Source organism: Drosophila novamexicana, unplaced genomic scaffold (genome assembly GCF_003285875.2).
Source record: "Drosophila novamexicana strain 15010-1031.04,08,12 unplaced genomic scaffold, DnovRS2.1 tig00001222-arrow-arrow-pilon, whole genome shotgun sequence".
NCBI classification, from domain to species: Eukaryota; Metazoa; Arthropoda; class Insecta; order Diptera; family Drosophilidae; genus Drosophila; species Drosophila novamexicana.
Genome location: NW_020824845.1, coordinates 323,475 through 339,460, shown reverse-complemented (window position 1 = coordinate 339,460; position 15,986 = coordinate 323,475). Strand labels below are relative to the sequence as shown.

The 15,986-nt window shown below is 36.7% G+C and overlaps 1 protein-coding gene across 2 annotated transcripts; it reads left to right on the top strand.

Moving 5' to 3' along the window:
- Positions 1 to 1,234: 1,234 nt before the first annotated feature.
- Positions 1,235 to 12,972, top strand: LOC115766731 (inhibin beta chain). Of its 2 annotated transcripts, XM_030710691.1 has the most exons (6): positions 1,235 to 1,324; positions 4,062 to 5,120; positions 6,089 to 6,973; positions 9,709 to 9,971; positions 10,032 to 10,674; positions 11,527 to 12,972. In XM_030710691.1, exons 2-5 carry the CDS (start codon positions 4,100 to 4,102, stop codon positions 10,671 to 10,673), a joined length of 2,811 nt encoding a protein of 936 aa, XP_030566551.1. In that variant the 5' UTR covers positions 1,235 to 1,324; positions 4,062 to 4,099; the 3' UTR covers position 10,674; positions 11,527 to 12,972. The 2 variants fall into 2 exon arrangements, with proteins under 2 accessions (XP_030566551.1, XP_030566552.1); XM_030710692.1 differs by lacking the exon at positions 1,235 to 1,324 and having other exon boundaries at positions 4,942 to 5,120; positions 6,313 to 6,973.
- The last annotated feature ends 3,014 nt before the right edge of the window (positions 12,973 to 15,986 follow it).

Genomic DNA, 15,986 nt, shown 5'->3' with positions numbered 1-15,986 from the left:
TATAGTCGATAACAACAAAGTCTGAATCGAGAAGCAATAAGATACCCGCCAAATGCATGGATATATAAGATAAGTAGATATGTAACCATTCTATATATTCTCAGTGTTGACACATTATAAGTATCAAAAATATGTTGTATGCTGCTTCAATGAACCAAAATTTGCTAAGCTAAGAAAACCTGAAGGAACGTAAAATCAAAACATAATATTAGCTGTGGGCTTTTGTATATCATAGACAATTTTAATTAATCATATTCTTTGAAACTCTATTCTCTGTCAGAGTTTGGCGCAAATAAATAATCGAATAAAAAGGGTGGCCAGTTTTTGAATACTGGCTAGGGCTTTCGTAGATTCATAGCAGTGAGCTCTTGTCGAGTAGCACCCTCCTTTAATATATGCGACCAGCTGACATGTGGCCAATGTAGTTTCGTTCGCTTCGTTTTCCGTTAACCTGAAAGAGTACATTTTATACACAGGCATAACTCGCTGTAAGAAACAGTTATCAAACTTTGTTTAATATATTGGCATTATTATTAACTGTTCTTTACACTTTTGATGTACACATCGATATAAATTAAAGGCGAGTAGAATGGATTAAATATACACAGAAAATATCAAATGAATATGTAAATATTACATAATGCAATTATTGATATTTAATAAACATTCAAATGGGATTTCCAATCAAGAAATAGTAGTTTAAAAACAAATATTCTTATTGCTTGCTTAAAGTAAAAGTTATGGAGTATTCGTATCGAGTGCATACTGTACCAGCTGATGAAATACTATTGCCTTTTCACTCGTAAGCGTGTTTTCGTTTTTCAATTTTCATTTAGTCCGTTAACACCGAGCGGAATAAACGTTATTGTTATTTCGCAAAGCAACTTGCTCTGCAACTGTCACGATTTGGTGCCAGATAAATAGTTAACGTTTTTTAAAGTGCCAATTAACATAAATCAAATAAATTCGCCAGTTTATTTTATGAATTAAATAAGAAATTTAAAGTGTGCTAATTGTGTTAAAGTAAACGGCTTCGATCGGTTCAAGTAACACAACAGAAAAATATCCAAAATATCTAATACATTTAACATTACAAACTATAATATATATACCATATATATATATATTATTATAGCACATTAAAAAGAAATTGAAATGTACTAGACTAAACTAACAAAAGAAATTAATTTATTCTTATTAATTATACATAATAAATTAAATTAATAACACTAATGAGTTACAAGACTTAGAAAACCTACCAAGCACAATTAAATGAAGTACATATGTACATGCATATGAAGGAGAGAACACACAACATGGATATGTATGTATTCATATGTGCAGATACACATGCACATTCACTTATGTACTTTTAACACACACATACACAACTATCTATTTGAATGTATGTATGTATGTGTATATGTGAGCTTGGCGAATTTGCCAGTTTTGGCTGACAATCGAATTTCACTCCATCTCCAATAAATGTGCTCCAGACGAAGTGTCTCCAATGCTTAAGCACTGATTATGTGTGTGTGTGTCTGTGTGTGTGTGAGTCTGAATAAGTATGCATGTATGTAGATATCTAGACATCTTCGTAAACAAAGAACTTAGAGTTGTTGGATTTAACTAACCATTATATTAGTCACTATTACAAGATTGTCTAATACAATATTAGTTTGTCTGCCACTAACCAACTGTAAATGTAAGACTTGCAAACATACATACATAAATACATTGTTAATTAAGCTGGGTTGTATAATAAAATATTACCCGGAATTTTGTTGTGTCTGCGAAATGCCAAAATGAAGAAAACCAGCAATTTACACGCCATACCATACCCACACCAATGTTTAATTGTTTAATTAATAAAAATATAAAATATAAATGGCAACTCCTGTGCTGCAAATTTAAATAGTTCTCTATTGAAAATCTTGCAAAATTGTGAGCCAAATAGATTGTGTCATCATAGCTTAAAGCATAGAAACTCTCCAATTCATTTGATTGCCGCTTTGGCTGTGGACCCCCTCGCTGTGTCCCGTCCCGCTTGCTCTTCCTATAACCCACAGCCCCAGCTGGCTTTTATATTGGTCGCTGTTGGCGTCGTCTCGTCGCATCCTTTTGTCTGTCAGTCGTTACAAATGGTTTCTACTATATGAACATAATCTATACGTGTGTATGTATGTGTGTATGTGCGTATGTTTGTTCGTGTACTTACACAAATACACAAGTACATACACACACAGTCACGGAGAAAAGTATTGTCAATTTAGTTTATCTCATTTTATTGTCAGTTTTGTCTAATATTTCATCATTTTATACTTTTGATCAAATTATTTTATTATTATTAATATATATTTTATTTTTATTATTTTTTATTATTATTTACATTAACGTTCTTGTTATGGCCACATTTAGCAATTACTTTATTACAAGAACCCGTCATTCTAGGCAAGAACTTCATTCCATAACGGTACACGAGGCTGGGCATAACGGGAGAGTGTCGAATGACAACCAATTGCAGAGATTGGCATTCACAATAGAGTGTAAATAGAAGTCCTCACCTTAAAGTCTTTAAATTGAAGGGCTGCAGGTGTTGTAGAACTAGTAACTAGTTTCTTAAAAAGAGCAATAGCCCTGCTCAATCATCCGAAATCGATTTCAGACTTGGTTTATTAAGCTTAACTCAATAACTTAGAGATCTATGTGGATCAAATTTAGTCTGTAGCATACTTATATTAGAAATATTTCACTTTTTGGATGCCTTCTCCACTGATCCCAAAATTGAACAACTATCTCAATATTGAATGCCATATATATACCCTTATTCCGCATTTAACTTTTATATAAATGCATCTATAGGTACCTGTATGGGGCCTTTGTAATTCGCATTTGGCTATATTCTATGATCAGACAATTTTACTTTTAAATAAATTAAATTAAATCCATAAATTAAAAATAAATACTCAGTTTAAGTTTCGGATTTACATACTTTTGGAGAATTTTCGAAAAGCTTGGACAATAAATACCGAATTAAATCAAAAGTATCGACTGAGGAGAGAAGCATGCCGCAGCGTGAAGTGCGAAGTAAGCCACAAATATTTTACCGATTGGGTAAAGAGTATCTGGTAGTCGGGCAAACCAAGTTGTGTCAATTAACACCTACCCTTCGTTAACCCCTCTTGGGCCCGAAGAACTATTTATATTTGGCTGGAGAAAAAACTCAACTGCTTCCAAGCCCAAAAAAAAATTTTTTTTGTTTTTCGAATAATGGCCGTTAAGCTTTTGCTGAAAAATCCCCTAAAATATGTTTACATTGCATTTGGGCCAACAATCTCCATTTCAATAGCATTTATTGCTTTTTTGGGTAGATCAGGTTAAATTTGGGTTTCTTTACCGTTTTCGGCTTCTTTATGTTCTTGATTTTCGTCATAAATTGCCACAAGTTTCTCGTTGGGAAAAAGTTCCTCATCTAATTAAAAAAATTTTCTTTTTTTTAATTTTTGAAATTTTAAATGAAATTATTTATTATGCACAATAATAAATCGCTTGGCAAATTAGGTACCAAAAACTGGCGGAAGACAATTTATTTTGTATACCCTGAATGTATGAAAACAGGCAGAAGGAAGCATCTCCTACCACATAAGGTACACATATCCTTCGCCAGCATCAATAGTCGAGTCGATATAACCATGTCCGTCTGTTTGTCTGTCCGCCCGTCCGTATTAACCTATAAGAGTATTAACCATAATGGCATTCTAGGTTAAAGAAATCGCTGGCAAACAATATTTTATTGAGATGAGTAATGTTAGAATAAACGATTTAGCCAATCCCGCAGACAATCGTACAATTGAAGTGCGACATTTTCGAATCAGCAACATGTTCGAGCTAAACGGAGACGCAACTTGTGTCGAGTTTAAAGCGAACCTGATTGGTTCGACCGACTCAGTTTTCTGCTTCTGCAATTCAAGCATCCCGTGTTGAAGAAATTTGAATTGAATTTTTTTAACCAAATAATTTGAATTTAATCTGATATCCATGTACTTCTTTATTCAATGCAGTAAACGGATTTGTCCATTAAGAAAGTGGATGCCGTAATATGCACTATCATGGAGTAGGCGCTGCAAAAATGACAATGAGACTCGACTTTGAGCAACAGGAACCGATTGTATCAGCAGCAGCAACAGGATCCAAGGATATCAAATGCATCTACAATTGCCCATGCTTCTGCTGTCGACAGGGCTGCTGCGTTCTAGTATGCTGCTGCAGCTGCACTAACCTAAGCCTGATATGCTGCACAACATGCAGCAGCAGCAGCAGCGGCAGCAGCAGCATCAACCTCTGTGCGTCGACGCAGCGGCTCAAGGCGAATGCCTGCATTCGGGTAGCGGCCATAATGATACTCGGCGTGGTCGTCACACTTGCTCGTCAATGGATGGTTGCACTCCTGGCGCTGATGACCAGATACATAACGCTGTTTAAGATGGGCCACCAAATAGCTGCGCCCAGCTCCATGCCAGCGCCTAACAGCGCGCCGACCAGCAATGGGGAGAGTAAATTGAAGGAACAGTATGGGCACGGTCATGCTTCCTATGACATCACAAATGACCAGCAGCTGAAGACGAACAACCTGTGCAAAATGTTTTGCAATAATCGCAAGAGGCAGAGAAGACGACGTCGGCGTCGCCGTCGACGACGGCGGAGGCACAACAACAGCAACAACAACGGGAGCAGACAGCAGACGGGCAGCAGCAAACAGCAGCAATATCAGGATAGCAGCATATTTCTGCCAAGTCTGGAAGTACTGCGAGAACGAGAAGGAGACAGCGCAAAAATAATGGCAACAGCAAAAATACGTACGTGCAATTCGACGTCGTCTTTAAAGACTTCCGTTTCGTCATGGCCATCGGGCGGCAATTACGGCACAATGCGCCATTTCTCTAAAGCCAAACGCAACCGTGCTAATTTAGTGTGGCTGCTTATTTGTCTGTTTTGGCTTGAGGTTAAGCTGATCAACTGCAATGCGATTGCGAGCAGCGGCGGATATGTTTCAAGTCTGGTCACACAGAAGGGCTGCACTTTGTGCCAACTTGAAGAGGGCAACTTTTACAGCGACAAACGTGAGTCTCTCATTTTAAATCCCATCGTATTTACATACTACAAATCAAATTCCATATTCCAATAAATTGGCCTTATTAAAATCTGATTGTTTTTATTTGTATTGTTTATTTGTTTATTTATAAATTGGCTATAGAACGAGTGTGCCCAGCTACGCCCCTAATCACAGCCAATTTTGTCAATGACTTCATAGGAATATGTTGCTAAAAAGCAAAAAATTAGTCGAGATAAAGCATTCTCAGGTTTAATTAAAAATAATATTAATTAACTTTATTAAAATATAAAAACACTATAAACAACTCTATCATTTACCACTTGTTAAAACTAAATGAACACAATATATTTTTTCAACAAATTAATCCTTTATCCATAGTTTCTTCAGTTATATTTTTTCTTCAAATTTATACATTATCCATAGTATGTTCAATTAATAGGTCAGTGAAGATTTGTTAGTAGTGTACACGAGAGAAAGCTGAAAAAAACTGAACAGTCCGTCTGATCGCTACATTAAGCATAAGGCATCCATACCTTTTAATTAGAATCTCCAGGTAGGTACATTACTGATTTTCTTTTGTTAATATGAAGTCAAACTAATTGCGCAGTATGTTCAAAGTCGGATGTATCCGACTACAATATTTTGTCGGCATTTAAAATAAGCACAACACACAATTAACACTGTATTCGCAATAGAGATGGGCACGGGCCGTTCTTCCTTTAGGCAGAAACGCGAGGAGATTTTTGCAAAGTGTACATAGTATTTACAGAAAAGTTTAGTATGTTTATATGTTTTTTTTTGCCATTTAAAAAATATTGTTAGTGCAGGCCTGGGCTCTTTTTTCAAGTGCACGCCTTGCGTCAAAGCTGAAAGGTATGCACGCGCCCATCTCTAATATGTACACAAAATTTACAACACGAATCCAAACAACTTTGATACTTACAAAACACTTAACAATTGTCCACATTTACACAGATAACCCACACACAGACTACAACAACAACAACAACAACAACAACAACAACAATGACAAGTACAATAACCACAACAACAACAATTACATCTATAAGAAAACTAATCGTAACCATAACAATATCGGGCTCAGCGACCGGGTTCGTTTGGAGTCGATAAAGCGACAAATTCTAACGAAACTTGGACTCACCCATAAACCAAATGTATCCCATCCGCTACCCAAACAGTTCATCTGGGAGACGATCTATCGGGCAGACGGTGGCCAAATGGTTACCAACGATGTCTTTGACAGCGACAGGCTGCAGACCGTGGCCGAGATCAATGACTACCATGCTCCCGATTCCGCCAGTAAAAATGTGGCATACACGATTAGCAGGAGCACCAAAAGCAGCCAGAAGGCAAATCTATTAAGAAATCGAACAGCCGAAAGAAGAAACACAGCCACGTGGCAGTGGAACGATTCGATTCAAACAAAGGGCACAAGGGCCACGGCAAATGGTCCGGCACGGACCGCGGACAGTTCACCATTGCGAGTCGCCAGAAAAGAGGAGCAAGAGGATGGTGTCAACAGGAAATCCAAGTCAAATGCTTATAGAAAATCAACATATCTTATTGATATAAATCGTAGTAGTGATAGTGATAGCACCAATAACGACATAAGCGGTGGCGGCTTCGAGCACAATGATCATATTTATTTTAATGATTACAGCGTCCAGATCCATGCCAAAGACCATAAACCGAAACTTCAGCCCCATAATGCTCGAGGCAAAGAGAAAGAGGCTTTGACACAACACACAACCATGCCCATGCAGGATCACGATGTCGTCGGCCTCGAGCGCGAAGACTTCTTTGGCAGCACACAAGAAATTATCACCTTTGCCGAGGAGGGTTAGTACCAGAATTTCTTTATTAAAGCATAAACACCAAGAGTCGACGGGATGTGTGCATAGCTATTTCCGGGACCTTCCAGTTCTATAATCAGCATACTTGTAACCGACTCTAGAGTTCCAAGCCGCTGTCCTTCTCTTTTTATAACCATATATTTTATTACAATAATCCGTTATTTAATAGAACAAAACTATTGTCAATTTTTAATATGCATGTATTTTAATATTAGTGTTAATATTGTCACACCCTTCTTTACCAAAATGCAACCTGATCCATGTAAGCTTATTCAGTCTTTTTATACCCTGAACCTATTAAAAATGGGTATAAGGGTATATTGTATTTGTGCAAAATCCAAATGTATGTAACAGGCAGAAGGAAGCATCTCCGACCCCATAAAGTATATATATTCTTGATCAGCATCAATAGCCGAGTCGATCTAGTCATGTCCGTCTGTCTGTCCGTCCATCCGTCCGTATGTATAAACGCAAGGATCTCAGAACCTATAAGAGCTAGAGACTTGAAATTTTAGATGTAGATGCAATCGATAAAAATCTATATCCATATCCTAAAATAGAATATATATATGCATTTGATGTTGGAAGAAGAGGATTCAGGGTATCCCCTAGTCGGGAGCTCCCGACTAGAACCTCTTACTTGTTTAATTTTTCTTTATTACTTCTAAAGCAAAAAAGAGGGCGTAGCGCGAGCTGCATTTGGTGTTGGAATAAGAGGGTTCAGGGTATACCCTAGTCGGGAACTCCCGACTAAAACCTCTTAAATTGGACTAATTATTAGGGATCGTCGGCCGAAAGCAACTGAAATTGTGTACTGAAAGTTGTTTATTGTCAATTTGTGCTCAGATTTAGATTCGGCTACGTTTTTCGAAGCGAGAATGGGCCACTGAAAAGCCTGAATTGAAGCTCTGTATGTAACCAGTGTGACCCGCCTGTGTCTCGCCTTTCTGCTTGCCCGATTGGGAGGGGATGGTCACATTGTGCTGCAAAACAAGAAAACAATGCCAAACGTATGCTTTCTTTGCAGGGTTTTCATTAGTAACGTAAGTTCGCACACACACATATATACATATATGTATATATATATATATGTATTAACGTGCTCAAGGAATACATGCAAACGTGAATATGTTTGTGTGTGTTTATACGAAGTTACAGAGAACGGATAGATAGACAAATAATACGTAAACCAAGCAAGTCAATGACGGCGCTGGGTGGTGGGTTGAAAAAGAGCTGCCAGCCGCTGGCAGACACCTATATGTATGTATACTTGCATAGACAGACACCTTTATGTTGCCGTTAGTACAATACAGATATGTCAGTCCTCAACTAGAGGCATAGGCGCACTCAAGTATCTCCTACAGCCATACAGGGACCCGTACATATAGACGAGCAAGTATCTATGTATGTATTTGTCTGGCCCCGACCAGACTACCTGCACACACACACACACACACACACACACACACACACACACAGACACACACGCACGCATAGACAGACGTATGGAAGTAATGTGCTGTCGTCTGAGTGGATATTGCAGACTGAGGTGCGGTGAAGTACTTTCACTATTGTTCTTAGGTGCGAAACAAGAGCAACAGACAGAGTAAACAATTAAAAATGCAAAACGAAAAAAAAACAAAAGTACTCTAGTTGGTGTTTAGCCTTCGTCAGGGTAGAAAGGGTATAATGCGAGTGTAGATTTATGTAACAGACTGAAGGCAGACAGAAGCATCTCTGCCCCTATAATGTATACCATATATGTATATATTCTTGATCAAGATGACGGGCTGAGTCAACTTTGCCATGAAATATATATTCTCGCATATATATAGCATAACTAGAAAATAATAATAATAAAATAAATACACCAAAATTCATTACATATACCTCATCCCATTCCCCTCCAAAATGGAAAATAAATCAATTTTAAACCTAGAGCCTTGAGCCTTTGTGTGCCATAATTAAGCCGTGAAAAGATCGGGATATCGACACCGAAGCGTATATCGATTGAATTTCCCATAGTATGGGGCTAAGGAAAGAATTAGTACAGCCACAGCTCCCGACCCCATTAAGTATATATATTCGATATAGCCATGTCCGTATGTATGAACCTATAACCGGAATCTATAAGACCTAGAGACTTGAAATTTTTTTCACCCGTTTCCGAGCACTCGATAAATATCAATATCAAAATCACGTTTTAAAACAAAATTTCTTTAAATTGAAAGAGCTAGAGTCACCAAATTTGACATTTACCAACTAGAATAGTATATACAGATAAATTATTTAATTTTGTAACTACCAAGGCGAGCTATCTAGGGCGAGCTGCATTTGGTGTTGGTAGAAGAAAGTTTAGGGTATAGCCTAGTGCACTTGTTGTGTATGCATGTACAAGAGGAACCTAGAGTGTTTGTAAAGGTAGCTCGGCGTTGATGTGAGGGTATCCCCTAGTCGAGCACTTCCAACTAGACCAATCGGTCCTTAGCCAGTCTACACTTGTTTGCATTATTATTAGCTCAAAAAAATATTTTAATTTAACAATTAAAACTTACAAGCTATATTAATTAAGTGTAATTAATCAATACAAGTGTGCTCTTGTTGGGAGTGCCCGACTTGGAGATACTCTAACCCCACCGCCTAACTCGACTAAAGCAAAAAGTTAAAAAGGTTTCTAGGTTTTCCTTCTAATAAAATCAACTGATCGCTTTTTTTTTTTAGGAACACAATATCGGAAGTACCGTATAGTCGAGTTTGCTCCTCAAAAGGCGCGTGTTCCAAACCAAAAGATATCCATTAGGAGTGCGCAAATGCACATTCGCATCGAAAAGCAGCCGAATGAATGGGACGCAAGAGCCGAAGCCCAACATCAAATACAACAGACAACAATGAAGGGTAAACGGAAGAACCACGCAAATGCACCCCGCCAAAGGATCAAAATTTGGGTATTTCGAATGACCGAGGGCATAAATATAACCGAAAAGGTAATTTTCTGGCGATCAAGTGGTAATCGGTAACTAAATTTCTGCTTCATATATTGGCAGGCAATAGATCAGGCCTTTTTGTTTCGGGCATCCTTTGAAGTGGACACCGATCACCTGGGTTGGCAAAAGTTCGACCTAACCGAAACGATTCGCGAATGGTACCGCGACGCTACCGGTGAAAATCTGCGTCTATTGATCGACTGCACTGGCTGCGGTAGCCAATACTCGCTGCATCTCTTTCAGTGGTCTGCACCGAATGCCTACACAAAGATGAAGACTGGCTCGGGTCACGTGAATCCAAACCGCCCATTTCTCGTGCTCCACACCGAATCGACCCGGCCGCGGCGTGTTCGAAGACGGGCGGTCGACTGCGGCGGCGCGTTGAGCGGACAATGCTGCAAGGAATCGTTTTACGTGTCGTTTAAGGCACTTGGCTGGGACGATTGGATCATTGCGCCAAGGGGATATTTTGCCAATTATTGCAGAGGCGAGTGTACTGGACCGTTTCGTACGCCGGACACATTTCAAACATTTCATGCGCACTTTATTGAGGAATATCGCAAAATGGGCCTGCTGAATGGCATGCGTCCCTGTTGTGCTCCAATTAAATTCTCAAGCATGTCCCTCATATACTACGGCGACGACGGTATTATTAAACGTGATTTGCCCAAGATGGTCGTCGATGAATGCGGCTGTCCTTAATGTAAGTCATCATCATTTTACAGCATCCACATTACTTTTTTTTGCGCTTCTTTAAAGCGTTGCAAAATCATTTCCAATATCATTTTCATATCCTGAACCCATTGCAAATGGGTACCCATTAAAATGCATAGGGTATTCCAATCTTGACACAACATTTTTAATGGAGACATCTTTTTGACTAACTAACTGACTGACTGAGTGCGGATCAACACACAGCCAAACCGGGAAAAAACAGTCGCAAAGTTTTAGTGGGTGAAGATTCATGATAATGATAATGTTAATGATAATGATTATAATAATAATAATAACAATAATAATAATAATAATAATAATAATAATATTAATAATAATAATAATGATGATGATAACATTAATAATAATAATGATAATATTAACAAAAAATGAAAATGATTAATCTCGTTTGATAGGAAAAACATTTATTTTTAAAAGATTGATATTTGTTCGGAAATATTGTGACAGACCTTATTTTGAAATGAGAAAAAAAAATTATTTATAAAAATATTTGATATTCAAAAATTGTAAATTAATTTGTTATTTTTTTTCGAGTTGGTGGGCTACAATGTTTTACTACCTATTGAATTACGGAAATTAAATTATAGGCAAGTAGATCAATTTCTTAAAAATTATAATCTATTAGAATACAATATTTTTCGAAAACTATATGTTTATATTTGTGAGATCTACGGACAGGCGTGCGGACATTCAACATAACACATTAGAGCGAGCTTAAAGTTTTGCATTTATTTAGTTATTATTTGCAAATAAAGGAAGCGAGTAACAATAAAAGATTAACAAATGATAAACTAATTTTATTTTCCCCTTTGTTTTGCAGCACTCTAATGTATCTTTTGTGAAAAGCAAAGATAAAATGGACTGGAATTACTAAGCTAAACTATTTTCCGTCCTTTGAAATCATAAGATAATAGCTCCTTACTTTCCAAATGGGCCACTCCTAAATAATTAAGGGTTGCTGGAATGAACTCTAAACAATTGGCCCCGAATTAAAATCAAATAAATTTTAAAAGTAAACGTTACCTATGGGTAATATTGGCATATTTAAAATTTTAAAGTGAGGGGCGGGTATTTATTCTATGTATGTACGTATTTATATATATATATATCTATATATCTCTAATTAAAGTTTACAAAGTGCCTAAATCAGCGAGAAAAATATACTAAATGCATACCTAAACATTAACAAATGCGAATAACATTAAGTAATAATTCCAACCATACAAGTGTCTTTACCAAATACTTATTACGAGTACTCTTAGGCGACAATTAGCGTAGAGCTGTGCTGTAGCGTAGCCAGAATGTCAGATAGGGTTTCATATATTCAGAATATGCCTATTCCAACTTTGATTGGCAAAGCAAATTAAGCCCCATTATCAACATACTTGATTATTATTTAACTTGTTGTTCTGCATCCGCGTATCTGTCTATCTGTTTTAAGTGCCAGCTGGTCGTTAAGCTGAAACAGGATCCATCTCTAAGAACCAAAATACTTTCTTACTAAAAGTAAATTTTTATTTTCAAGATTGAGGTTAATCTCACCAATTATTAGTTTAATTATCTTACAGCTCCTCTTTCTTCTTCTCATCTTTTTTTTTTGGTTTTATTGTAGCCACAGTCTAAAAGTCGAAGCCGGATTCTCGTTAAATTAAGAGTTTGTTTATCCCGATTGCATCTCCCATTTGTTTGCCATGTGATTTAAACAAAATTGTACATAAATATTTCTTTATTCTGTTTCTGAGCTTCGTTTCTCATATTCCGTAAATCTTCAAAAATGTGTCGAATCTTAAGAAAGTTCTGGAATAGGCACAACATTTTCGGTCTGCCGGATAGTAAAATTTAATAGTTAGGATAAAGGTTTTCATGCCCTTATAAATTTTTCATTCTGAGCCGATTTTTAAAAAGTCATGCCAAGCTAAATTTATTAAATAAATTCGAAATACACAAAAAACAACAAAGTAAAACTTTCATCAAATCGAATGATATAATATATATAATATATGAATGCATGTGCATGTGTGAGTACATCTAGATATTATATAGGCCATTTACAAGGGCCACAAAAAGTGTGTGTGGCTGTGTTTATTCATTATACTGTACATTACCCACTGAATGAAACAGATCCACACACATTAAGATGTTTCTTTTATTACTCTCGACAGTTGAATACAAACTTACATTTATGAAATTACAAAATAACAAAATAAAAATACAAATAAAAATAAAATTAACACTCCTGTTGCTCAGAACCAAGCCGTTAAATAAACCGTAAATACTACAATTTGTTAATTTGTGATTAACATAACATATAATAATTAATAATAATAAAAACAATATTTTTAAGCTTTAAACGACAATTGATCCATAATAATTTTAGCGTATTTTCGCATTGGGTAAAACTACAGTTGAACCTCGATTATACGTGAAATTCCCGACTAAAAGAGATCAGATCTGCCTTATAAAAAATCGTATGCATTTGGAGATCTTATACTGTGGGTTTTTATACGTCTGTGTTAACCGTGATTTATCTTTATTTTCCGTAGCCTTAAGAGAACGTTTACAAAAAATAGAGGTAGGCCACGGTTAACACAAATCTATAACTAATGTGCGGTCTGGAATAACTTTGGTAATTGGTAATTTTGTGAATAGTATTCAAGAACTTACGCCTCGGCAGCTTTCACAATCTTCAAGGTATGCTTTGTTTACAAATTGATATTTTGAATATAATTAATTAAATATAACGAGAATATGATTTATAAATTTCAAGTTCCTAGCTCTATAGCCTATTAGCCCTTGCCGCGGATAACGACGTGCCTCATTGATTAAGGAACATGATTGATAACAACAATTAGTTTCCCATCCGTTTGACTTTAAGCCATGTAACAAGTTGGAGTTCGTTCGGACGGAATATGTTATAGCTAAAATAATAGAGATCCCTTCGTTTATATACTTGCTAGAATAATCTCTATATATAAAACTGTTTGCCCCGACTATAAGAGTTAGAAAATTCATTTGGGGAGCTGAAGACTTTTCCAATAGATATATTCGTACAAAGATCTATAAAACTAAAACCATTTGAGATGTGTTCCACAATTTTCGCAGAAACCATGTTTTCTCGGTGGAAAATGCGGTTCAAAGTTTTTATTTTTGCGCTAAGTTTTAAGTCTTCAAACCTATTTTCAAATTCCTACATAAGAACTTAATTAATATGTGTTTCGGCGTCTTGGGACGCAACAGTGGAAATTGGGCGGAAAGTTTGCAACTTTTTTTACTATCAATTTGAAACTCATTTTAATAGATCTATTAGAGAATTTATTTGATACGTTTTTCGATAAGTCCTAAAACTATACTCTCCGAGCAGCTCCAAGGTCATATTTACTTTGTAGAGGGTATTATAATGTTGTCATGAAATGTGCAATGCATAGCAGAACACATTCTCCGACCCCATTTAGTATATATATTTATATATTTATTATCCGCATCAACAGCCGTCTGTCTGTTTCTATGCGAACTACTCTCAAAGTTTTATTGCTTTGCTAACAAATAAATCGATATAGTATAAAAAATTAATTATATTAATCGAATAATTCTACCCAAGCTGCAGAATCAATCGTGAGTACAAAGGTTAAATGAATGCTTCTTAAATTGTATTGATTAGATTAGAAATACTATTGAAGTAACAAGATGAGAGACCATCAGTCTTTAAGTTTCTATATATCTTAAGATCCATAACACACTGTGGACTAGAGGTTGTTACCCAAGGAAGTATGGACTGCCTAAAAAGTGTTAAAAGCCTCTCAAATCAATTGAACAATCAAATTTGGAAATAATTTTGAAGCCAAACGGATGGCAAACAAAAAAGTTTCGCTGCTTCACTTTTTCACGCTTTTTCTATACTTGCGGATGAAATTTCTGAAAAGCTTGTGTTACCGTGCGCCTCCTCGTCCTCCGTACTACAGTAAAAATTTTAGCTTAATCTGATCACCAATCAATGAGTCGGTCAGTCAGTCAGTCAGTCTGTCAGACAGTCAGTCATGATAAACAGCTATATATACAGAGATAGATACAAGAAATTCGCTATGCATAGACTTATACCAATAATATTTAAGCGATAATCTTACGAACTGTAATTTTTTCTGTCAGGTATGAACAGCGAGAATTTGTGCGCTTATCGAGCCGCGTTTTGCTTTCAAGCAACTTTTAATTAACGATTAAAGTTTCTTATCAGGCGTAAGCTGCAATTCATACACAAATACATACATACATATGTGTACACACACACACAAGCATCGATGTACGTAGGAATTTTTCGGCTACCTCCCTCAACTGCACCTAAAATGAAATTATTGTCGGTTTTAGCTTAGGATAATTCTATCATTCATTGCAGTCAATAAACACAAAAATAAGTCAGACAAGTAAGAGGTTCTAGTCGGGAGCTCCCGACTAGGGGATACCCTGAACCCTCTTTTTCGAACATCAAATGCATATATATATTCTATTTTAGAAGCTATATGTCAAATTTGGTGACTCTAGCTCTTATTATTTACCAAAATTGACAAAACAGGATATCGATATAGATTTTTATCGATTGCTTGGAAACGGAGTAAGTTATCGATCATCGGAAACAAACTCGATCTGCGCGGGAGCTAGGAGCGTCCGGACGGACGGACGGACGAACAGACAGACAGACGGACATGGCTAGATCGACTCGGCTATTGATGCTGATCAATAATATGTATACTTTATGGGGTCGGAGATGCTTCCTTCTGCCTGTTACATACATTTGGCTTTCGCACAAATACAATATACCCTTATACCCATTTTTAATGGGTTCAGGGTATAAAAATACATTTTCTAAAGCGTCGGGCAAGGGGGAAACAAGTAAAAGTGTTCCAGTCGGGAGTACTCGACTAGGATTTACCCTGGGCACAGCGCCAAGCCAGCTTTACTTCATTCTAGCATCCCTCAATGCATATACAAAAATACACATTCACACACATATACACACACACTCTCACAAACACCGCTTGATGCGCAGTTTGCGCTATACAAATTTGCACAAAACCTTTTTACCGTTAAGGGTATAAGAAGAAGCACAGTCATTGCAATAGGCGGGGGGTCAGCTTACGACGCGAAAACCTTGATATGTATGCATGTGTGTATGTGTGCTTATGTATGCATGTGTAGCAATTTGTAATAGGCTACATGGTATCTCCCAGTCGGCCACTCTCACTTGCCATGCACACACACACACATACATATGTACTGTGTACTTACGTA